General features: G+C 36.8%; 4 protein-coding genes across 6 annotated transcripts; 2 read left to right on the plus strand and 2 right to left on the minus strand.

Moving 5' to 3' along the window:
* Nucleotides 1-597: 597 nt before the first annotated feature.
* Nucleotides 598-15,844, minus strand: LOC132201647 (RING-box protein 2). The gene is made up of 2 exons (XM_059627973.1): nucleotides 15,663-15,844; nucleotides 598-1,127 (listed from the first exon to the last, which is right to left on the minus strand). The coding sequence occupies exons 1-2, from the start codon at nucleotides 15,814-15,816 to the stop codon at nucleotides 946-948; spliced, it is 336 nt and encodes a 111-aa protein (XP_059483956.1). The 5' UTR covers nucleotides 15,817-15,844; the 3' UTR covers nucleotides 598-945.
* Nucleotides 6,530-14,548, plus strand: LOC132201644 (facilitated trehalose transporter Tret1). Of its 2 annotated transcripts, none has more exons than XM_059627968.1 (7): nucleotides 6,530-6,748; nucleotides 10,780-10,902; nucleotides 10,959-11,082; nucleotides 11,148-11,321; nucleotides 11,388-11,522; nucleotides 11,954-12,371; nucleotides 13,131-14,548. In XM_059627968.1, exons 1-7 carry the CDS (start codon nucleotides 6,563-6,565, stop codon nucleotides 13,540-13,542), a joined length of 1,572 nt encoding a protein of 523 aa, XP_059483951.1. In that variant the 5' UTR covers nucleotides 6,530-6,562; the 3' UTR covers nucleotides 13,543-14,548. The 2 variants fall into 2 exon arrangements, with proteins under 2 accessions (XP_059483951.1, XP_059483953.1); XM_059627970.1 differs by lacking the exon at nucleotides 6,530-6,748 and adding an exon at nucleotides 9,656-9,791.
* A 38-nt stretch (nucleotides 15,845-15,882) lies between the features above and the next one.
* Nucleotides 15,883-20,168, plus strand: LOC132201643 (tyrosine-protein kinase Shark). Of its 2 annotated transcripts, none has more exons than XM_059627966.1 (10): nucleotides 15,883-16,031; nucleotides 16,280-16,380; nucleotides 16,434-16,577; nucleotides 16,652-16,819; nucleotides 16,879-17,063; nucleotides 17,410-17,497; nucleotides 17,615-18,280; nucleotides 18,646-19,008; nucleotides 19,256-19,551; nucleotides 19,643-20,168. In XM_059627966.1, exons 2-10 carry the CDS (start codon nucleotides 16,299-16,301, stop codon nucleotides 19,853-19,855), a joined length of 2,205 nt encoding a protein of 734 aa, XP_059483949.1. In that variant the 5' UTR covers nucleotides 15,883-16,031; nucleotides 16,280-16,298; the 3' UTR covers nucleotides 19,856-20,168. The 2 variants fall into 2 exon arrangements, with proteins under 2 accessions (XP_059483949.1, XP_059483950.1); XM_059627967.1 differs by lacking the exon at nucleotides 15,883-16,031 and adding an exon at nucleotides 16,072-16,227.
* On the minus strand, nucleotides 20,013-23,126 carry LOC132201645 (multiple epidermal growth factor-like domains protein 11). Its single transcript, XM_059627971.1, has 12 exons — nucleotides 22,968-23,126; nucleotides 22,787-22,915; nucleotides 22,553-22,720; nucleotides 22,148-22,276; nucleotides 21,943-22,086; nucleotides 21,734-21,883; nucleotides 21,549-21,674; nucleotides 21,356-21,493; nucleotides 20,741-20,881; nucleotides 20,549-20,689; nucleotides 20,355-20,489; nucleotides 20,013-20,266 (listed from the first exon to the last, which is right to left on the minus strand). Exons 1-12 carry the CDS (start codon nucleotides 23,098-23,100, stop codon nucleotides 20,199-20,201), a joined length of 1,602 nt encoding a protein of 533 aa, XP_059483954.1. The 5' UTR covers nucleotides 23,101-23,126; the 3' UTR covers nucleotides 20,013-20,198.
* Nucleotides 23,127-23,134: the final 8 nt, after the last annotated feature.

Genomic DNA, 23,134 nt, shown 5'->3' on the forward strand with positions numbered 1-23,134 from the left:
GGCCGGTTAATCAAAGGTGCTGGGCCAATTGAACCGAGTAATTTTCCACCACGACCCTCCACAGCATGTGTCACATTTCGGCGCACAATATATTACTCAACACAAAATGCCAACATGTTGTGTTCACTGTTCAGATAATAAAATTGTTTCTAGCAAATTCTACAAATTTGTAATTTTTAAATTATGGCAAAATTAAACTTTCTCGACAATAGTTTTTAAAATTGTTTTTGAAATTGTTTTAGATAAGTGAAATTCCCTTTTTATCAAAGAAAGTTTTATTGATTTGACAATCTCATAAAATAAATATAAATTTGGTGTTAATTTAGCCATCGATTTTATGTTTCCACTTAACTTGGGAGAGAAATAAATAAATTTGATAAAGTTTTCACAAAATTTCGAGAAATCGTTATCATTGAATATTGCAGCAAAAAATGCAATATTAGTTAAAAAAAATCAGTTCTCCTTAATCGTCATCAAAATTAATGCGACAATTTTTTGGGGAACCTTCTATTAAATTTATAAATTTTAATTTTATTTACAAGTTAAAAAAAATACTAAAATTCAAGTTATTTTTTGGACGTACAAATAATTTCCAAATCTTTTTTCTAAATCAAATTTTATTACTAAATTTCGCAAAATAATATACACATTCCCCTGCATTCCCCGTTCTCTTTTGATAATTATCAAAACGCATTTGCCTTTTCTTGAATTCCGTCTTCGAACAAAATAAAAATGCAAATCAGTGACGCCGATCTGCTCTTTTTCATCACTTATGCAAGATCAAACGTCTCGAGAGTTAATGAGTTGAGCAACCGTGGAAAACACAAGTAATGTAATCGTAAATTGGATGCACTTCAACTTGTCGCCGCACCTTTTTTTTCATTTAAAAACTGATCACACAACAGGAAAGTATATTTTTGAATTCAAGTTAATGAGGTTGGTTATTCACTGTCCGAGACGCTGGATGGTCCACTCCTGCTGGCACAGGGGACACCGGTTGTTCTGCTTCACCCACAGGGACATGCAGCAGTAGTGGAACGAGTGGTTGCACTCGCCCCAAACCACCACGCAGTCCTGCTTGCCGCTTTCCTGCTTCTGGTTCTCCGACTGGCAACGCAAACACGCATCTGCAAAAATCAAACAAAATTGACATTTTAGTTACAATATTATGCATATTATGGGTTGAAAATAAATTCAAGAAGAAAATTACAGCTAAATTCCAGACCTTATTAATTTAAATTGTGTAAACACAAATAAAAACAGCAATATTGAAATTCTCTATATTCAGTTAAATTTTAAATGTACAATTTCAAGTTATTTTGGTTAAAGAAATTGATGTAAATCATGTTAACTGAGTAAACTGAGCTTCTATTTATTGAGACTTTAATTATCATTTTCTATTTTAGATATTTATAAGTTAATTTTTTAATTGGCAAAAGAAACAAAAAAACAACAACCATATAGTAGCCCTAAATTATTATTTATTTTTATGCAATTTCTTTAATTTCTTGTTTTAAATGAAATATACAAAAGCTTCTCTAAAAAGGACCAAAACTAATTTGGCTGAAAAATCTTAGGAATTTATAAAAAATTATATCTACTGATTTTGCCTCGAAACTTTTACCGGATTTGTCTGCAATTTTTATTTTTGTTTTTTCCAAGATATTTCATAATTAATTAAATAATAAACAAATTAATTATAAAATTTAGTTAATAAAAATCTTGTCTCTCATATTTAGACAATTCTTATTACTTCTTTCAGATAATTTGTTTTAAAAATATTACGAATTTTGCTCTTGTTTTAATTATATAATCAATCATTATGTTTGCTGTTAAAATTAACTTCAAAATTTTTCATTTCAACTTCCTCAATGAATCTTCTTTGAATCAACATCACAAATTTCAATGTCCACTGATGAGTGCATTAAAATTTAATAAAAGAGGCAAAGAGTGCGGTCTCGTCTGGAAAGAGCGAAGAATGCGGTGGCGGCGTCTCGTTTCTCACACTTTGCGATTGCGCCACTGAAAAAGGTCGACTCGCTTCTAATTGTAAGGAAAGTCGCCCATAATTGCGAGAGCAAAGCGTTTCTCTCGGAGAAAAAATGCCTCACATCCTTTGTATGCGCGTGCTCCTGATCACGTAAGAGAAGCCAAGACCAATGAATATTGGAACAATTAACTCTAGTTGGTGGCAATCGATAACTAGACGCGAAACATCATAATTGCACTCGCCGATTTGCTACAAGGTTTTTGCTCTAAGCATCAATTTGCACCCAATGCGAATTGCAACTTGATTATTTATTTTTATTCTTAGTATTGAATGATTAAAAACTCATATATTTTAAAAAGCGACAGGCTAAATTGTATTAGAAAAAGTCTCAAGAAAATTTGATTTTTACTAAAATTTAATTGTCTTTAAGCGAGTATATTTTTATTACTTCCAGAAAAAGAGGGAAAAATAATTCCCAAAACTTTTTTTTATGACATTACTGTTTTTCAAAGAAGACATAGAACTTGAATTCAGTTATAATTACTATTATTATTTTTTTTTTTAAATAAGAAACCAAATATATGTTTTGCCCACATTGAATTTTCAAACAATAAATTGGGTAGAAATTTTGAAAAAGGAAAATGTAAAGTGCTAAAAATTGTATAATCTAATCTTTACTTGCCTTTGAGTGCAAAAAATTAGTTTTTGCACTTATATAATTTGAATGCGAATGACGTCAATGACAAAACTTGCTGTGAAGCATTGCAAGAATAAATGGAGCAAATTAAAAAAATTCATAGTCGTTACGAATCTATACCTTTGAATTAAATATGGGTTAAATGAAATTGGATGAAAAACAAACTCATTCAAAATGTAATTAATTTTCATTTCATTCTATTTAAATTCAAATTTTTGCCTAAAGCAAAGAACGTCCGTTCAATCAACCGACAAGAGTAAAAGTTTTGGCTTTGTTCGTTTCAATTAATCTCAAAGTAATTAAACCCCGCGGCCAGCCTTCCATACGTGTCCGACTTTTTTCGAGCAAAAAATCCGTTTCGAGTCGGCCGAGTTGTCCAAGGCGAACCACATTGAGCTGTATGTCGAGAGGTGTGTGAGCGAGACCGGACGCCGATTGGCCGAGGCGCGGCCACACCTTGCTGGAGGCCGTCGAGATTCGCTGTACCTGCCGTCAGGTCTCTGCCCTGACGACGAACACGGCCGAGCCTCTCTTTCCACTCGGCAGACTCGGGACAATTTGAGAGAGGACAATAAAAGTAGAAGTTGTTACACTTTTTATTTTATATGGTCTTGTTCGACGCTTTTCAACACCGGAGGTGAGACGAGTTTGAAATACGAGAGTTTCGGTTACGCCCTTAATTATCTTGAATGAGCTTTAAGAATAAGTGGTGTGCCTAAATTTTGCAACTTGTGTGAATGTGAACTCATTGCAGATATTTTTGTTTACTAAAAAATATTGAAAATAATATCGTTGCATATAAACAAAATGTAAAATAAAGAGAAAATTAATGAAAAAAATGAAATTAATTTAAAAAAAAAGATGAAAAAAGAATAAAGATTGCATCTGCATTAATATGGCAATAAACTTTTCACATAATGAAACTATAATAATTTATGTGATTAAAAGCCAACGCAAAAAGAAACTGAAAAAATTATGAAAAATATATAGAAATAAAATACAGAAAATACAGTTAAAAAGATTAGTAATAATAATTTGACTTACAAATTAAAATACCAACAAAAATCCTTGATATTACTGTTAATTATATTTAATAAAAAAGAAAATTAGAAATCAAATAACTATTTAATCAAGGTAATCAAGGAGCATTTCAATGCAAACAATTAAAGTGGAACTAGAAAATATGAAACAGAAATAGTTGTTGATCATTTTCTACGAGAATAAATATTTACTTTCGCCACAATCAGATTCCATATTTTGCAGTAATTATTTGCAATCTAAAATTACACCGATGAAAGTATTTTATATTCCCACCCACAATCAGATCTCAACTGGAGCAATCTATGCAAAAAAGTGCGCTCGGAGCTTTTTATCACCACGCGGTGAAGTGAAAGTTCCAAAGTACAAACAATCCCATCGGCCGCTAATCAATCTGCATAACTTTGTTCCAAAGTGCAAGAAATTCTTAAATTTCTGCCGGTATAGATTGATAATCAATCACTTTCGTTATCTGAAAAAAATAAGCGTGAAGAATCTTAAAGAAGTAATGACCTCAGCGAAATTATCTTTCACGGCTCTTTTTTTGATCTGTCAAAATTACAAAAATTCAACAATCCATCGGTGACGTCAAATAATTGAAAGGAATTTGTTTCAATCAAAATTCGTAATGGAGTTGTGAGGAGAGGTCAAGCCAAAGTGCCTATTTACTTGACTGATAAGACGCAAAATTTGAATTAATTTCGCACCACGTCGCGAGTTGCCGGTTCATTATTGTCTCTGGTCGCATTATTGCCCTTGGAGACGGTCAAGTTCAAGGCCAGATCGCAGCATTGACGTCAACCGGGTCCACCTCATGCTCGTAAGAGTTCTCGACGCCCACTTTAAGGGTGGTTTCGCCCCTTGAATTATCGTCACCGCTTAATTGCTCTATTTGCGTTTCGGCCCGGTGCTCATTAATAAAACCAACAAAACCCACTTAAATGTCGTCGACCTGCTGGGAATTATCATTTTTTTTTAATTGCAATAATTTTTCCTATAAAATTGTGAGTGACCTTAATTTTGGAGAACGCACTCGGCTCGCTCACTCTCGAGATAATAATTATTTTATCTCGTCGTAAACACATCAGCTGTTGAACAAACGATGGTGCACATCAACAAGTCCTCTCCGCACGTTGTTGCATCTCTTGCAAAAACTGAAAAACTTGGATTGCTTTCCGAGTAACTCATTAATTGTCGTTCATTAATATTAAATTTGAATTAAAGTGGTTTACAAGGATGTAATCCACGTAACTCGGACAATTAACTCGCGATTACGTAAGGCGTTTATCTGCAGCAATCACTATGGTTTGACTCGAGGGCAAAACATGTTGGATTAAAAAGACATATTGACAATGCGTGCGACAAAGAAGAACTTTGGATTTTATCGCAAGACTCTCTAATCCGAGAGCGGATCAAACCTGAACAGGAAAACAATAATCTAGTTGTTTTGACGCACAAGCAATTTTTGATAACCCAAGTCAAAAATTCTAATAGTTAGAAAATTGATTTTTGTTTTACAATATTGTAAATTCCAGCCATTACAGAGCTTTGTTATCTTTTTGTTGATAAAGAGTAGCATAAAATAAGATTTTTTTTTTTATAAAAATGCAATTATCCAAGATATAAATTTATGATAGGATAGGTGTGAGGTATGAAAGAATGCTAATGGAACAACAATAATTAAAACATCAGCAGAGATAGCATTGTATTGTTGGGAAATTTCTATAAAACTGAACGTGGAAAACAATTTTAAATTAATATTAATTATTATTGATATTACTCGATATTACTGTTCAAAAGGGATTTTTATGACTGCAGTTAATGCGTTTATCTTTTTAAGTTACAATATTTCCGGGGTTAAATTCACATTTGGTATTTTTGAGCAAAGTAAATATTGGATTTGAAATCATTTAAAAAAAATTTAAAATTAATTTTTAAGCTGATGGTAGTTAGAATATCAAAATTCTTAATTAAAAACTATTAAAATTTAATCAAGTTCATAAATTTCTTAAAACGGGTTATAAAATCATTAAAGCATCTGTCACTGAAGAAAATCTTGCTATCATTGCGCATGTTTAGACAGACCCAACCCAAGATCTTTAAAAATTTACGCAAAAATTAAATTTTTTTTAACTTCAATTATCCATTGATGTTTTTTTTTAAGGTATCTGCAGTTTTTTTTTAATTCAGTTTTGATCAAATAAAATTTTACAATATGAAACCTGAAAAAAAAGATGAGATTTGCTTCTCTGGGAGTAAATTAAAAAGAATTGAATGAGAATCAAAATAAATTTTAAAATAAAAATTGACATCATTTAATTAAGAGAATTAATAATATAATAACATATCCATTTACATGACTTAATACAGCTTCATCTAATGAAATTCCTCGTTATTTATGGTAAAACCTTTAATTGTGGGAAGGTTAAGGTTAAATCTCTGCATTTGAAAGAAAAAGCTGGTTTGCCATCACAATTAGAAAAACAATTCCGCGAAAAAGATGTCGCCGCTCGAGGCCGCGTGCGTGCATTTTATCTTTAAACACAGAGGTGCGAACAAACTATACTTTTCTTGCAATATTTTTCTTTCGCGCGTTTCACATTTGCCCCGATGACCTGGACAAAGGTTGCGGCGCGCAGACAGGCCGGCGCTTATCTCTGGGTGGAAAAATGTGTCAGCAGCACTGCGGATGCTGCAGCACCTGGCCGGAGGTCCGGGGGCCGCGGAGGCCGTGGAGGCGGTCGGTGGCGGGGCGTGGTGCTCGGGGGCGTCGAGTGGGGGACGCTTATAAGAGCGCGAGGCGGTCAGACGCGCGCACAACCTCACGCTCGCTTGCCATGGGGTCCAACTACAAGGAGATCAACATGGTCATCTCGTCCAGCGGGGACCCCAAGGACCCCGAAAAGGCCCCGGCCTTCCTTTTCGACCCCGAGGAGAAGCGGCCCCTCAGCTCCAATTCCGAAGCCGCCTCCGACACCACCTCCGCCTCCGGGGACATCCCCATCGGTCAAATGCTGCCACAGGTAGGTCAAAAAATGTAATTTAAATTAAAAATTAAATTTAAAAAAAGCTCAGTTATAAATTTAAAATTGTTTCTATAAACAAATTATTTCATTTTTATCTTTTTCTTAAATCTTTCAATTTATCTGTTAAAGATAAAGAAAAATTAATTTTTTAAATAATAAAAACTACAGATTTTTATTTCCGCGGATTTTTGTCTTTAATCATGAATTATTAATATCTAAATTGATAACAGTTAGTGTTTTTCCGTTTTTTTTTCTGATAAATTTTTCATTGTCCCATTACCTTGAGAAATTTTTGACAAGAGAGATCGCCGCACTCGATTTCCTTGATTTGTGTTTTGCCGAGACTTGATTTGATTCGCGTTATCTTTGGCAATGACTGTGGGGAAATGATGGTGCAGGGCAAAATTAAATTTCAACAAATTCAGGGTCGTTTGGGCGTCACATCAGATAACGCGCGGACAAAACGGCGTAATTTTAATTATGCATCTGAAATGCAAATTACATCTCTTTCAATAAATTGGCGAAAAAAATAAAGCTCATCGTCTGACTCGCTGGCATGAGAAGAGTTTGTAATTTTATACACGCTGGAAAGAAAAGATCAGAATAAGTGCCGGCAGCAAATTCAATGCGTGGATCGCACACTGCTTGCTCTGCTCCACTCCATTTCGATCAAATACTGCTTTTGATTAAAAATAAAAATGCACCTCCAGTTTCTTCCGCCTTATTAACAATTCTACAAAAAATAATTCTCTCAAAACTACTCTTAAAAAAATTGTTTTTTACACTGCTGAATTTTTTTGAGATAGAATAATTTTAAAAATAATCGGAACTTTTTAATACAGGGGAATTATTTAATTTTTTTATTTAATGATAACAAATTACAAAAGAAAATCCCTGTCCGATTACAAAACACAGCGATTTTAATTTTGTAAATTTTTTTAGAACAACCAAATAATTTATTCATCTTGAAATGAAGAGATTAAATAAGTCATTTGATAGTAAAATTCGCAATTCGGAAAGCTTTTTCACAACCAGACGTTTTTCCTCTAAATATTTATTTTCAATATCTCAAATTTCCCCCACAATTATCTCTTAATAATTATTTTGGTAAGGAAAAAATTAATTTAGAAAATTTTTCCCCAGAGCAAAACCAGTTTGGTCTTGCTGAAGAAAAACAGGCAGTTGTATTTGTTTTCAACCGGTCCACCTGTTTGCCCAGTCGGTACTAACTAATATTCTCTCTTTACTCCACACACAACTTGATAATTTCCGCTCGTCCTTGTAATCAGCTGATGGCCGAGCGTCACATTATACAAAAGTGTGGTGCCCTCGCGCGCGCGTGGTGATTCCGACGAGAGATGTGTTTTGCTCTGACTTATTACGCACCGGCGATAAGCCACGGTGAAAAATCGGTGTGTTGTTTTGTTGCCCGGTGACGAGGTGCAAAGATCAACATGAAATAATGCAACTTTTCTCCCGTAATTATCTAATCTTTGCGTAAATAAATAATTCGCCGTTAAAAAACGTCAACAGTTTTTCGGATGAATTTTGAGAGCGCATTTTGTCAAATGCGTAAGCGAGCGAATCAACATGTAGTGAGTTTCTTTCGCCGCAAAATGTAGGTCTGATAAACAGCGCGTTTGCAAATAGAGAGCGAATCGTCGTAAGCGATCAGCTGCTCGCGACGTGATGGAAAACAATTATTATTCAGTATTTCTTGTTCTTTTGTCGTATTCCGGAATTTCGCTGATGAAAGTTGCTTGCAAAATTTTTAATGCCAATAAAAAGTAACGAGAAGTTGAACAAATCGAGGTTGTAAACATGTTTTCGCTTGAGGAAATGAAAATATTTTAAACAAATTGTAAAAAAAAGAGTTGAAAATCAGGAGATTTGAACGCACGGCAGGAAAACTGCCTAAAAAATGAAACATGTAAACTCTATTTTTTTACTCACCAGAGTGTGATGTTTTTTATCCTCCTTATGTAATGAAATTTAATAGCAAATATACATTGATGAAAATGATATTTCTCCACAAGAATTATAAAAATTCAAAGTAAAGCACTAAATGCATTAAAATCTACTTTTTTTTTTCACTCTCAAATATTGAAATTGAACCATGAACACGAATTATCTTGATTTGGGCAGAGATTTCCTTAATTTAAATTTGAAGATTGTTGGGTCACAACACAAAATAGAAGTTTAAAAGTTGAAAAAATTGGAAAATACTTTTATCATTAAACATTTAGCAATTGTAAATTTTGAAATAAAACTAAAATTAAATAACATTCCTAATATTCAAAACGTTTAGAAAAGTGCCTCTTCGTCAGAGTCTTTTGAAGCCAAATTTTAACTATGACAATTAAAATGAAAACTAATTTTCAATTCTAGCCTTATTCTATATTCATCAATCAATCAATCAAAAACCTGGAAAAATAAAGGTTAGGCAACCGGCGCGACACGCCGGTCGAGAAAGTTGCATAGCCTTGCCTAGATCGCCACTTTTCCAATAAGCGAGCACTTTGAACCGGTCTTTCTGGTCCTCCTCGCAACAGCCGGTCGTCTCCGCAGCTTGGACTTTGGGCAAGGTTGCAGCCCTGGCCCTGCGCGGAATCGCAACCCCCAATAATTTCCTTGTTTGCCGACCATAACAAGGAAAGAGATTTTTCTCAGAAAGTTTGGGGCGCAGTTTGGCCAATTGGATTTTGGCGCGTGGGTCTCGTTCCGGCCGGCAATTAAAAAGGAGGCCAAATAAAGTTCGCGAGTCGTGATTTGATTGACTCGCTCGCTCGCACTCGATCTCGGGAACAAAACAACAAACGTGCTGATTCGATTGATAATTACGTCATTGGAAGGGTCAAGAGTCGCGCGCGGGGTCGCGGGAGCGCGACTTTAAAAGGGCTGCGGCGTCGCGCGCCGCCCAAAGCTCTGCTCGCCGCGCCACTCCACGCACTCCGCCATGAAGGTGCTGCTCAGGACGGACACGCACGTCGACCTCAACGTGCCATGCGAAGGTCCAAAGCCAAAATGCACCTACAGTCAGGTAGTTTGCCGCAAATAGTGTTTTAAAATCTTCATGAATCGATTCAAATGTTAACATTGCAAAAATAATAATAGAAAAATTGCATATTATTGCAAAATTTATTTATTTATGTGTAGCAAACATTTTAACAGTTTTTTTTTTTAATTTGGAATCTTAAATAATAATTTTAATTCTCTTTTAATTAATTGATAATTCTACTTTTTTTACACGCTAAAATGCTTAAATCAATCAGATTCTTTTGCAAAATTTTAGCATTCTAGTTAATTTTCTATCATTAAAATATAAGTTTTGTTTTATTCAATTGTAAAAATGTTCGTCTTGTTGTAATCAATAAAATATCTCGTTATATTAAAACCACTTATTGTTAGTTTCAAGGCCTGCGTTAAAATTTTAATGGGAAATCAGTTTTCTTAATTTCAGAGTTAATTTTTCCTTGATCCATCAAATTTATTTGACAGTTTCCTCCTAAAAAGACGCTAAAAATGACCTATAATTTGGATATAATTCGCCGCGAAATTACACAAAATAGCTAACGATTTTCTGCGAAAGTTACTGTTAAAGTAGCCTTTTGCGTTTCTGGGTTTTGCAATTACAAATGTGCGACGTAATTGGTTGCAAAATTTCTTCAAAACCGACTCGAGTCGGATGAACGGCGGCGTTTTATGTAAACGGCAATCTCGTAATATTGTTCGCTCTTGTTTGTTTGCGTTCGCTCAAGGCATCTCAAAGGTCGCCATTTTTATTCACGTGCTTCCAGCCTGACTGAGATGTTAAAAAATATATATCTTAAAAAAAAAACACTCCACTCACGATCAGTAACACATGGTTTTGGAGAATAATCTATATTTGGATAGCTCAATAAAAAATAAAACAGCTAATAAGTACGTAAATATGAATATTTACACAAAAATTAATTAAAAAATGGGATAATAATAAAAAAATATTGATCTTTTCAATGAAAATATTAATTTCTTTCAAATATCTTTAGGTGATGGCAGCGATTTCGGTGTCGCTGGGCTCAATGATCGTCGGTTTCGCATCGGGCTACACGGCACCCGCCTTGGTAAAAATGCAAGAGGACAACAGCACCCTGACCGTGACCCCTGAAGACGTGAGTTCCAATTCGATCGAATCCTAGCTGAATTTGCCACTTTTCCATTAAAACAGGAGTCGTGGATCGTGAGTCTGATGCCGCTGGCCGGCTTGTTGGGCGGAATCCTCGGCGGTCCTCTGATTGAACACGTCGGGCGTCGCTCGACCATTCTCGGAACGGCACTTCCTTTCATTATCTGTACGTAATTTTCTCGCAGAGAAATTATTTGACAACAATTTTAAAACGACCGATTATTTTCGCAGCATTTCTCCTGATTGGTTTCGCGCAAAACGTTCTAATGGTCAAGATGGGCCGCGCTCTCGGCGGTCTGTGTGTCGGCATTGCCTCGCTCTGCCTGCCCGTCTACCTGGGCGAAACTGTCCAACCTGAGGTCAGGGGCACCCTGGGCCTCCTACCCACCGCCCTTGGTAACATAGGTACGGAAAAAAATCAGAAAAATTTAGTGATGTTTAGTATGATAAATAAAAAAAATATCTTTTCAGGTATTTTGGTTTGTTACGTGGCTGGAAAATATCTGAGTTGGTCCAACCTGGCCTTCATGGGTGCCTGTCTACCGATACCTTTCACAATAGGAATGTGTCTCATCCCAGAAACACCCAGATATCTCATTTCAAAAGGTAAAGTTTGCGAATTGAGCTAAATTTTGAAAATAAAATTGTAATATTAAATGCCTTAAATTTTGATTCTCAATTAAATTTGAGTGGATAAAAGTCGTTTTTTGGGATAAATTTGAATTAATTTCTTAATTGAACTTTTAAATTTTGGCATGAACTTCATTTTTTTTATTCGCAGTTTGTGTAAAACCGCAGTTTTAAACTGGAACTACAAAAAAGTAAACAAAATATTGAGAAACTAAAATAAAAATTAATTTTTCTTAAATTTTCATTTAAACACTAGAGGATTAATATCAATTGTTGGATTTCGGTAAAAAAAATTATTTTTGCAAATATATTTGACAGTTAAAAAATTGGTCACTTTACAACCTAAATTGACTTTGTGTCACTTTTTTTTTTTATTTAAAATAAAATTATGAAATTTGTGATTGCAGACAAACAAAAGCAGGCCCGCAAAGCGTTGCAGTGGCTGCGAGGCCCGGACTGCGACATTACGAGTGAACTGAGCGAGATCGAGCGTTCGCACGCGTCCACCCAAAAGGAGGCGCCGCGGCTGAGCGACCTGCTGGCCAGGGCCAACCTGCGGCCGCTCGGCATCAGCGTCGGCCTCATGGTTTTCCAGCAGTTCTCAGGCATCAACGCCGTCATCTTTTACACCGTGTCCATTTTCCGCATGGCCGGCAGCACCGTCGACGACAACCTGGCCGCCATCATCGTCGGCGTCGTCAATTTCGGCTCCACCTTCGTCGCCACGCTGCTCATCGACCGACTCGGACGCAAAGTGCTCCTCTACGTGTCCGGCGCCACCATGGCCGCTACCCTCACCGCCCTCGCCACGTTCTTCTACATCAAGTGAGTTTTTTTCATCTTAATTTAATCAATCAAGCTTAAAAATTTAGATTTCGACGAATTTTTAGACGTTTAAAATTTAAAATGCAAGGTTTTTGGCGTGTCTTGCCACACGATTTTTTTTCTTCTTAATTTATTTGAAGCGATAACAACTTCATTTGATGAAGTTTATATCAATTTTATTCTGGCTGATTTTGATCTTTTTTAAAAATTTTTCACACAAATTAACATCGATTTAAAATAATTTCTTGAAATTTATCCTGTTTATATTTTATTACATCATAATTAAGGATAAATGGCAATCAAAATTATTGCTTTTAGAAGGGGGAAGGAATTATCACAATTAAAATAAATTTTGCAGAACCCCCCCCCCCCCCTCCTTCCTATAATCATAGACAAATTTTTATGTCGAAGCTTGCAAATAAAATGCTTTTTTCAAAAGTAATTTTAAATTTTGATCTGACTAATAAGGACATAAAATTTATTTCTTAACGGATAAGAAAAGGGTTATAAATACTAACTATTCTCTGCTTGATTCTTGATCGAAAAACAATTTATCAGACTGATGTTTTTAGACATGGGATTTTAAGGAAATTTTGAAATTTTTTGATAACTCAAAAGCATGACTAATTGGTTTTTTGTCTTTCCACCTCGACGTCAAAAACCTCCAAATTATCTAAACCTTTTATATTTCTTTCTTTACGTTTACTTGAAATTTATTCAGGACTTATAATTTCTAAAATTGCAATAATTTTGTTCCAGGCCGATTTTGGGCGACGAACTGGTGGCCCTGTTGGGCTGGCTGCCGCTGGGCTGCTTCGCCCTGTTCGTGATTGGATTCTCCCTGGGCTTCGGCCCCATCCCCTGGCTGATGATGGGCGAGGTGCTGCCGGCCAAGGTCCGCGGCACGGCCGCCTCGGTGGCCACGGCCGTCAACTGGTCGTGCACTTTCCTCGTCACCAAAACCTTTCCCCTGCTGGTGCAGGTGGCCGGGATTCACGGCGCCTTCGCCCTCTTTGGCGCCTGCTGCGTCGCGGCCCTTTTCTTTGTCCGCTTCTGCGTCCCGGAAACGCGCGGCCGCAGCCTCGAGGACATCGAGAAGAGCCTCACCGGACGCCGCGTCCGACGAATGAGCAGCATCGCCAACCTCAAGCCTCTGCCCTTCGGCGCCTGATCCTCCGCCTGCTTCAACCCGCTCCTCGCCCTCGCCACCAACGTGCGTCTTCGCCCCGTTCAAAAGAAGACCCTTTCTTAATCGACTCCGAATTGTGCCACAAAAGGCGCCACTGTTGACTTCAACCAATTTCAAGCTACATTCACAGTTAGAAATCTAAAATGAAAACAAATTTTTAAGTTTTTTTTAGGCAAAATTTAAATCGAAACTTTAAAGGGACAAAAACATTCCATTAAAGCAAAATGGCGGCTGTCACTGCAAAGGCATTATCTAGTAATTTGGAATATCTTGAATTGAAAATAATTAAAAATTTAGCGACTGAAATCGAGATAAAAAAAATTGAACTTATTGTAGGATGGTTCAGACTTTCCCGCCATTAACATTTGAACTTGATTGAAATCACTGAATTAAGCAAATTAATAGTCGAGACCTAGCGATCTAATTAACTCCCTTAATTTTAAATTGCCTTTGGAGGGAAAAGTTAAACCTTCAACAAATACCGCTTTCAATGTTTCATAGGAAAAAAAATTCTGATTTGATTTTGATTCCAGGATTTAAATTTTGCCTTCTTTTTAATTTAAGATCATTACTAGAGAGGCACTTTAAAGGGTATTTTTTTATTTGGAAATTTATTTTAAATCTTCCAAACTGACAGATGAAGAATCTCGCACCGTATCCATTTTTCCACCCACCCATCGAATATAATCATCACGGGCAAACGTCACTAAGTGAGCTTGAGAACATTTTTTAGTGAGAAAAAACTTTCAGTGCGTGGCCGAAAGATACTCATCGGCGGCGACTGACAAGAAGTGACAAAAAGTCGCGTCCGCCGTTACACGTATTGCGTAGTGTTTAAGCATAATAATTTATCTCCCTCTCTCTCCCCTTAAGTGTTAAGAATACCTTTGATAGCTATTTTTGTAAATATTTAATTGTAATCGAGCAGGAAGTTTGTAATAAAATGATCAACTTGAATAAAAAGACAAGAGCCAGTCACAAAGTCAGACCTTAGCTGTTTTTTTCCTTCTCAAACCCCTTCAATTTATTTTCACGGCATGGCAAAAAAAAAACTATTTCTTGTTGAAGACCGTGAAGACATTGACGTATTTTTGTTGCAAGGGTAAAGTTGTATAAAAAATGAATAAATAAAATGAAAAAACTGAACTCCAATCAAAGTGAAATAAATTTCCTCATAAAAATAAAATAATTGAATCATGTTACAAATTCAATATATATTAAATTTTAAATATAATAGATTTAATCATTTTCATTGTTTTAGCATTTAAAATAAATTTTTAAAATAAATACAACTATTAAACTTTTTTTAAACAAAATATTTTAATTCATAATTTTATGATAATGATTTTTCAAAAACAGCCTGAAAGTTTTAAATTTATTAGTTTTAAAAATTGAGATTTTGCACGAAGATGTAAAAAAAATTGATTAAAACAAATAAATTAACTGTGCCAAAATGTTTTCCTTGCCTTGACTTTGTAAAGATATTAGAAAAAGGTTGAACAAAATTAAAAATCCTGGTCATTTTAAAACTTGACTTATTAAGAATATTAAATAAAGTTATCAATAAGCAGTTTTATGTTTTTCACAAAAAAATGAGATCCCTCACAAAGCATTTATTTAATTTTAGTACAGTTTAAAGTAAAATGATTGAAAAATTCCACTTTTAATTAACACGGGGTTCCACGGGGTTTGGCGAAAACTTCTCAGCGCCAAAGCAGAAAAAGCTAATTTTGCTGCCCCCATTTAGAGTAGCGATGCAGCCTTGAACTGCCCCTGTTCTTTTCTTCTCATCCTTTTTAAATATATTTAGTTTTCAAATAGCAAGGCACAGTTGTTATAAAATACAATTACATTATCAAAAAGTGATCGTAGACAAATTTAAATTCTTATTTATTTAATACATAATTAATTAAAATTACTATTTGTAATAAACTCACGAAACGAGCAAAATATAAATTGAATTCAATACTAAATATCTGTAATTTCTCAAGAAATCTTCAATGTTTTAGTCCTTTTTAGTAAGAATTTTGTTTTGTTTTGCGGCGAAAGAAGGTTCAAGATAAGAAGGACACAAATTGAGATGCTGAAATTCTGCCACTCACCCATGACCTGTATCCTGCAAATGGCACAAGTGTCGCACTCGACGTCCCAGCTCCACATCGCCACCGCATTCCACTTCTTCAGGGTGAACATCTTCTCAGGTTTGTCCTTTTTCGCCTCGGATCGTTCCGCAGGAACCATTGTCGCGTCCTCCATGTTGATATTTTTGCGGTCTTGAATTTTCGCGCCAGCGCTGCAGATGGCGCCGGTGTGGCGAGAAAGGCAACATTGCAAATCTCAATTCCTGTTCGTGGAAAACATCTCTTGGCCATTGGTTTGTTATTGCGTGGCCAGCATCTGTGTTTACATGGAATCTCAATAAAAAGTGGACACCTGATCCTGATCAACTGGTTGTTTACATTCCTTGCCATGTAAGTTTTCAAGGTTTTTTAAACAAATTCCGTCAAATTAAATCACTGAAACAAGAAATTCGCCTTTGTGGTGGAATTTCAAGCGAATCCTGCTTCGCTTAGTTCGTGACCACAACCTGACCAAGACGCAATCCATCCGCTTTGACCGATGCTGAATTATTCACGCCCGTTTTTTCCGTCATGATTATTAATCTGCGTACTTTGCGTTTTTGCTGCCCTCGTTTGACGTTTAAATTTTCCTCTTAAAGGTGACTTGAAGTCGCAGGCATGACGAGCCGCGAGAACGAGAACATCAACTGGTACCACGGCAGGTTGTCCCGGGAGGATGCGGAGAACCTCTTGAAAAACAGTACAAGATTGGTTAATTCTTTATTTTTGCGTGCTAATTTAATTGACCTCCAGATGGGACGGAGAACGGATTCTTCCTGGTCAGAGACAGCAGCTCTGTGCAGGGTGATTTTGTGTTGACGCTGCTAAATAACGGCGACGTCATCCACTACCAGATTTTCAGGCACGGCCACGAAGAAGATGCATTTTATTCAATAGGTTTGCCATTAATTTTTTCGGACAAGATCTAATAATTTATTTATGATCATTATTTGGTATTATTTTTTTTCCAGACTCTCGAACAATAATACACGGCCTTGAGCAACTGATCGAACACTACCAAGAAGAGCCCAATGGCCTGGTGACCCTGCTGTCAAAAAACTTTGTGGCCAAAGATCCTCCGCCCCATTACAGTCGACGGAATGGTCGAACCAATCTTCTGCACCGAGCCACTAAAGAAGGTCCCTTTTCTTTCTCCAAATCTTTTGATTGATTTTAACTAATAATATATTTAAATCAGGGGACTACCATGTCGTATCAGAGCTGCTCATGTGTGGCTACCGCAGTCTTGAGGCCAAGAACGCCGAGGGCCAGACGGCTGTGCACTTGGCCAGCAAGTTGGGCAAGAACGAGATTCTCACCAGGCTGATTGCGGAAAACGCCAGTGTCAATTGCAGAGACACTGCTGGATACACACCACTACATGTAATTTGACAAATTTTTTGCTATTAGCCATTAAACTTTGAATTAAATATTTTTATTTGCGCCTATTTAAAAATACATGATTATTGGACACTGAAAGTTAGTTTTTCCTTAATGAATTGTGTTTTCCAAGTCTCTAATTGTTTTTTTTCTAATGAGAAAATAAATTGATTAAATAAACCCATTGGTAAAAGCCAACTTTAGAAATCAAACATTTCTTTAATCAATTGTTTTTTTTTAAATATGCATAAAAATTGTCTCAATTTCCTTAAAAAAATTTTTCTCAAAAAACCATCAAAAGTTTATGGGATAGTTAATACTTCATATAATTGTTTTTTTTTTCTTATAGTATGCTGCACAAGCAAATCTACCGCTCACAGTTAGGATTTTAGTGCAGGAAGGACGAGCAAACGTGCAAGTTCGGCACCCAGATACAGGTACAATGAAAACCTAATTTCAAATAAAAATATGAACCAAAAAATTCTACTCTTTTTTTAAATAAATTATTGGAAATTTTATTAAAAAATTTTAAGTTAAACTGATTTTGTTTCCAGGTTGGGTTCCTATGCACGACGCTGCAAGCAGAGGCCACTTGGATGTGGTGAAAGAACTTTTGGCTCTGAACGCGCCTGCTCGGCCTCGGAGCAATGCTGGCGAGACCCCTGCTGAGCTGGCAGCCGCTGCTGGCCACCCAAGATGTGAGGTGCTTTTAAAAGAGTTTGTGGCTCCGCCTGCCCGCACTTGCAAAACCGAGTGGTACCACGGCCACATGGAGCGACACGAAGCGGTGTCCATTTTGCAGAGACAAGGATTGCGGGATGGCCTTTTCATCGTCCGCCGCAGTGACCGTTTGGCCGGCTACGTCCTTTCAATGGCACACATGGGTTCCGTCTTCCACTTCCAGATACGCCAGCAGGACCGATTTTTCTTCATTGATAACGGCCCCTATCTAGACTCGCTCGAACACGTCATCAGCCACTTTTCAACCTTCTCGGACGGGTTGCCCATCGAACTGGGTGACTCGGTCCGTCCACCACCAAAGCCTGCCGTTCCCGACTTTCCAGCCACTCTCAATGGGACTCTAAAGAGCAGGAGAAGCAAGGGGAACTTATCTATTGCCACCTCTCCTCCTCGTTCTCTGTCGCCAAAAGTCCATGAGCCGTTGACTTCCAACTTTACCATCGACGACCCAAACTACAACCCACTGGAAATCATTGGAGGTTTGCGTTTTGATTTTACTTGTAAAATATATTTTTCATTAAATACTTTGAAAAAGACTTAAATTTTGCTAGTTTTTAAATAAGAAATGGTCTCTAGAGGTTATTCTTAGTTAATCTGACCTGTTGTGAGAGAATAAACGAACGAATTGAATAGAATTAACTTAAGTTATTTGGAAATCTGACATTTTTTCCTTGTTTAATTTTACAAGAGATATTTTAAAATTTCCTATTAAGCTTTTAAATCATGCCGGAAAGTAATTATAATAAATAAATTTACTGTCAAAATTTTTGCCTTTTTAGAGGTAATTTTATTTTTACTAATAATGATTCCATTTATTACAACCCAACATATCATCTATTTGCAGAGCACATTGACCGCGATCGGCTTCAGCTTGGTGAGGTTCTGGGCGAAGGAGAATTTGGCTCTGTTTTCCGCGGCACGTATCGGTCTTCGATGAGCGACTCGGTTTGTGAGGTGGCCGTCAAGACTCTGCGCGGTGACCCTGGAGAAATTACGCGCGAAGAGGCTTTCCTCAGGGAGGCCCGTTTGATGGTGCGTCTCTCACACCCCTGCATCGTCCGCCTGCTCGGCGTCACCGATGGACATCCTTTGTGGATGGTGCAAGAGCTGGTGCCTCTTGGCTCGGTGCTCGACTTCCTGCACATCACGCCACACCTCGCCAGCCCCACGCATGAGATTAAACTCTGGGCCGCACAGATTGCCTCAGGTTAGCCATCTTTAGATTTTATTTCGAAATTTTATTTTATTACTTAGTTACTAATTTCTACTCCGTGCTCTGTCAGTTAAGAAATATTATTAGAAATATTTTTTATTGCAAAAGATGAGTAACAATTATGTTTTGTGTTTGAATTTTTCTTCTTTTAATATGCTCTCGTAATAATAAATTCATTAAATTTTTATTTTAGATTGAAGACTAAATAATTATAATAATAAATTTGCTGTTCAAATTTCAGGCATGCATTATTTGGAGAGTGAGCGTTTTGTTCACCGCGACCTGGCTGCCCGGAACATTTTGCTGGCTTCAAGAGAACAAGCCAAGATCAGCGACTTTGGCCTCTCAAGAGCTGTAGGTTCTAACGATGACTACCAGTCCTCTCAGGGTGGCCGGTGGCCCATCAAGTGGTATGCGCCAGAGTCTTACAATTACGGCTCTTTCTCTCACGCCAGCGACGTTTGGAGCTTCGGAGTAACTTTGTGGGAAATGTACTCGTACGGTAAACAGCCATATGGGGAAAAGAGAGGTGCAGAGGTGAGTTCTCTGTTTAAATTTAAAAAAAATTTAAATTAATTAAAAAAAAATTATGTTTTTATATATATAATTTCTATCTGTAATTTTTAAGGTGATTCAACTTGTGGAGCGAGGAGAGCGCTTGCTAAAGCCAATAATGTGTCCAGACGCCGTTTATCGCTTGATGAAAAGCTGTTGGTCGTACCAACCATCTGAGCGGCCTTCCTTTGCTGATTTGCTCCAGCACTTCACTAGCGAGGCCACCTACGAGAACGTCAAGTTCCATCAGCTGGAAATTCAAGCGTCAGAGCCTTTTGAGGTTTGATTGAAACTCTGCATTTCTCCAATCTCATAATTAGTCTTCCACGTAACTGCATTTACAAGTAAGTTCCAAGTAAGAGAAGTTTTTCTCATTTTTACTTTTTATCGAACGTATAAGTAGGAAAATGTACCAATTTACACAATGTACTGAGCTGTAAGTATGTATATTGTTATATTGTGATACTCGCATCATACAAATGCAAACAAGAAGTTGTGCCTTACATGAAGTGCCTATTAAGTGAATTTTATTATATTGAAACTCTGTTGTTACTTCAGACGAATATATATTATGTATTGCTATAAACTTTTAGTCATAATTTAATTGGTTTCTTTTACGTCTCACGCCATTAGTTAAGTTTTTGCAGCAGTATAGTCAAAAGCACTGGAAACACAAACACGGCATCAACGATTGAACCTGAAAATAAAAATTAATTTTTATACTTCAGAATCAAAATATTACAATAGGGGACTTATAAATTTAATAAATAATTCTTTCTCATTACCAGAGTTGCATTTGTTGGCATTTCGGTCTGCAACAAAGCCCAGTTTGCAAACACAGACATTGTCCTTACACTCGGCACGGTCCTTCAAATCTGCCAAAATGCATTCTCGGCTGTCCGTGCATGAGTCACTCAAGCCTGAAATTTAATCCCTTTGTTATCAAAATTTCATTTTTTTTTCTTTCTTTTTTACGTACGATTGCTATTCCAGCATGTCTTGTCCTGATAGTGGCAGTTCTCCTTGCAGTTGCAGACACCTTTGATGCATCCAACCTCGCCACTGATGACGGCCAGACATTGTCCCACGTCTGTGCAAACATCATATAGACCGCTCGCCGCTATTCAAATAATTTCAATTGAAACAAATTTTCAATATTTTATAACAATACGCTTCAGGCAAGATGATTTATTCGAAGATGGCACATAGTCCACTTTGCATTCACAACTCTTGGTCAGAATGTCGCACTCTGAATTTGCGATTGGAGAGCATTGCACATTTTCAGTGCACGGAGTACCAACTACAAAGCTTCCTAAAATGTTAACAAGTTATGCTCCCGAGATGACACACGCCGATTTTGTTGAAAGTTGGTATGCAACTTGCACTACCCTTGGGTGTTCTGGAATGGCTATCAAAAGTTGCCCAATTTCACAAGGGAGGGTAGTTTCCATTAAAACGCATGTTAAAAACGATCAGATGTAGGCAACAAAAGCGTCCTCTGTGTATATAAGTTGCCTACATCTGATTTCTCCAATGTAATTCAAATTACATGGAGTTTAAATGGCAAAAATTAAACAAGGAAAATTGGGCAAAAATTAATGACCGTTCTGGGGTACCAATGGGTAGAAGAAGTTGTGCACCAATTTTCATTGAAATCGGGGTGTGTCATCTCGGGAGCATACCTTGTAAATATATATTAAATACCAAAAGAATCAATATGGCACAAATGTTATTTTGCTCAGGAATTTTCAAATTCTTTTATTTAATGAGTCAAAAATTTTATTACCAAGAAGACATTTGTCAAAATCAGCATTCGGCACAAATCCTGTTACGCACGAGCACGTGCTATCCGTGCATTTTGCGTTAACGTCGATTGTATTGCACTGACCGTCGATAGCGCATTGATCGCCAATATTTTGTGGAGCTGCCAAGAAAATTGAAATGTATTTTTTCGGATTAACACAAAATAGACAATATACTTTTGAAGCATTTCGAATTGATCACTTCATATCCTTCTTTGCACGCGCATGTGAATTCCTTGCAGAGTGACCCTTCCGCATCCCCGCACTGCTGATTCTGCACACACGTTTGACCGATGGGAGAGCCTATTTTTTTTTTTTAAATCAGTATATTAAAAATAATTTATATCACCAAGTTTAAATACTTGATAAGCAGGAGGATAAATCAAGGGATGGCACAAATCCGCTCCTGCACTCGCAAATTCCTGATGTTGCTGATGAGCATTGCGCGCCTGCTCCCAAAATTGAAGTGCACTGAACTCTGGCCGAACATTCGTCACCAATTTTCCTTGCCACTAAAATTCATTTAAATTAATTATTCCATTTACAAAAGTTTTGAAGAATAATATTTAACCAGGTAGGCATTTCTCGCCGAGAGTGTCTTCCAAATAAAACGCTTTACACGCGCACTTTCCATCAGTGGAACACTCGGCGTTCTCGTCCAGTGCCTCGCAGACTTGATCGTTTGTCGAGCACGGATCGCCAAGGAAGCTGGCAGCTAAATGATATTTAATTCACGAGTTTTAATGATGATATTATATTGGGATATGAATTCTAACCTGCAATGCAGGACGAGTCGCCGTTTGGTACAAAGCCTGCTTTGCATGTGCACCTTGAATTAATGCACTCGCTGTTTGCGATATTTAGGCACTGGCCGGCTTCAAGACAGTGATCATTTCCAATACTCGCTGCAATTTAAAATAATGTACTATGATTACTAAATATTCTTACTAAAAAAATTTTAATAGAAACAAAAATTCAATTTGAATAATTATTTTTCCAACCAAATTATACATTTTAAATTTTCTTTAAAAAAAATTAATAAAATAAAGAAAAATTTTACTTGTTATTTTAGAGCGCCGCTCTTTTAACTCACAAGAAATGTCCAAAGTTTTAAACCTCTATATCATGGCTACTCTTAAAGCTTAATTTTATAATTTGAGGTTATTATCATTGATAATTACAGGCTGCGCAGAAGATGTTAGGAGAGTCAGGAATCAAGGGGTCTGAAAATGGAACATAGTTGTTTTCGCACTGGCACTTTTTGTTGGTCAGGGTGTCCTGGCAGAGAGCATACGGAATTTCTGCACACGCATCTTGGACGTCATCGTTTGTACAACTATTTTCCAAAGCTGTATTTGCGTGCATGAAATTTAATATATCAAATTTTCTATTTGCCAGAGTCAGTACAAACATACCACTGACGCATGCAGATTCATCAAACCACAATCTCTCCATGCAAACGCACGTCTTTGTTGCTTCATCACAAATTGAATTCGGAGTAGTGCACAAATCTGTGGGTGTTTCGCAGCTCTCACCCACATTCACTTTAAAATTGAATGTAGTTTTTGTATTTTTAAATAAATTAAATTCGAATACCTGCCCTGCAGCCAACTGCAATCACTAAAATGAAAAAGAAAATTCTCCCATGGGGCTCCATTTTAGCTACCTCGCCGATTTCTTTTGTGGACTGGCTATTTTGACATGAGAGGGCCAATTTTATCTCAACCATGCAGATAAGCCTACTAAGCTCTTAACTATTCCAT

Source organism: Neocloeon triangulifer, unplaced genomic scaffold (genome assembly GCF_031216515.1).
Source record: "Neocloeon triangulifer isolate White Clay Creek 2 clone unplaced genomic scaffold, ASM3121651v1 ptg000014l, whole genome shotgun sequence".
Classification (NCBI taxonomy): domain Eukaryota; kingdom Metazoa; phylum Arthropoda; class Insecta; order Ephemeroptera; family Baetidae; genus Neocloeon; species Neocloeon triangulifer.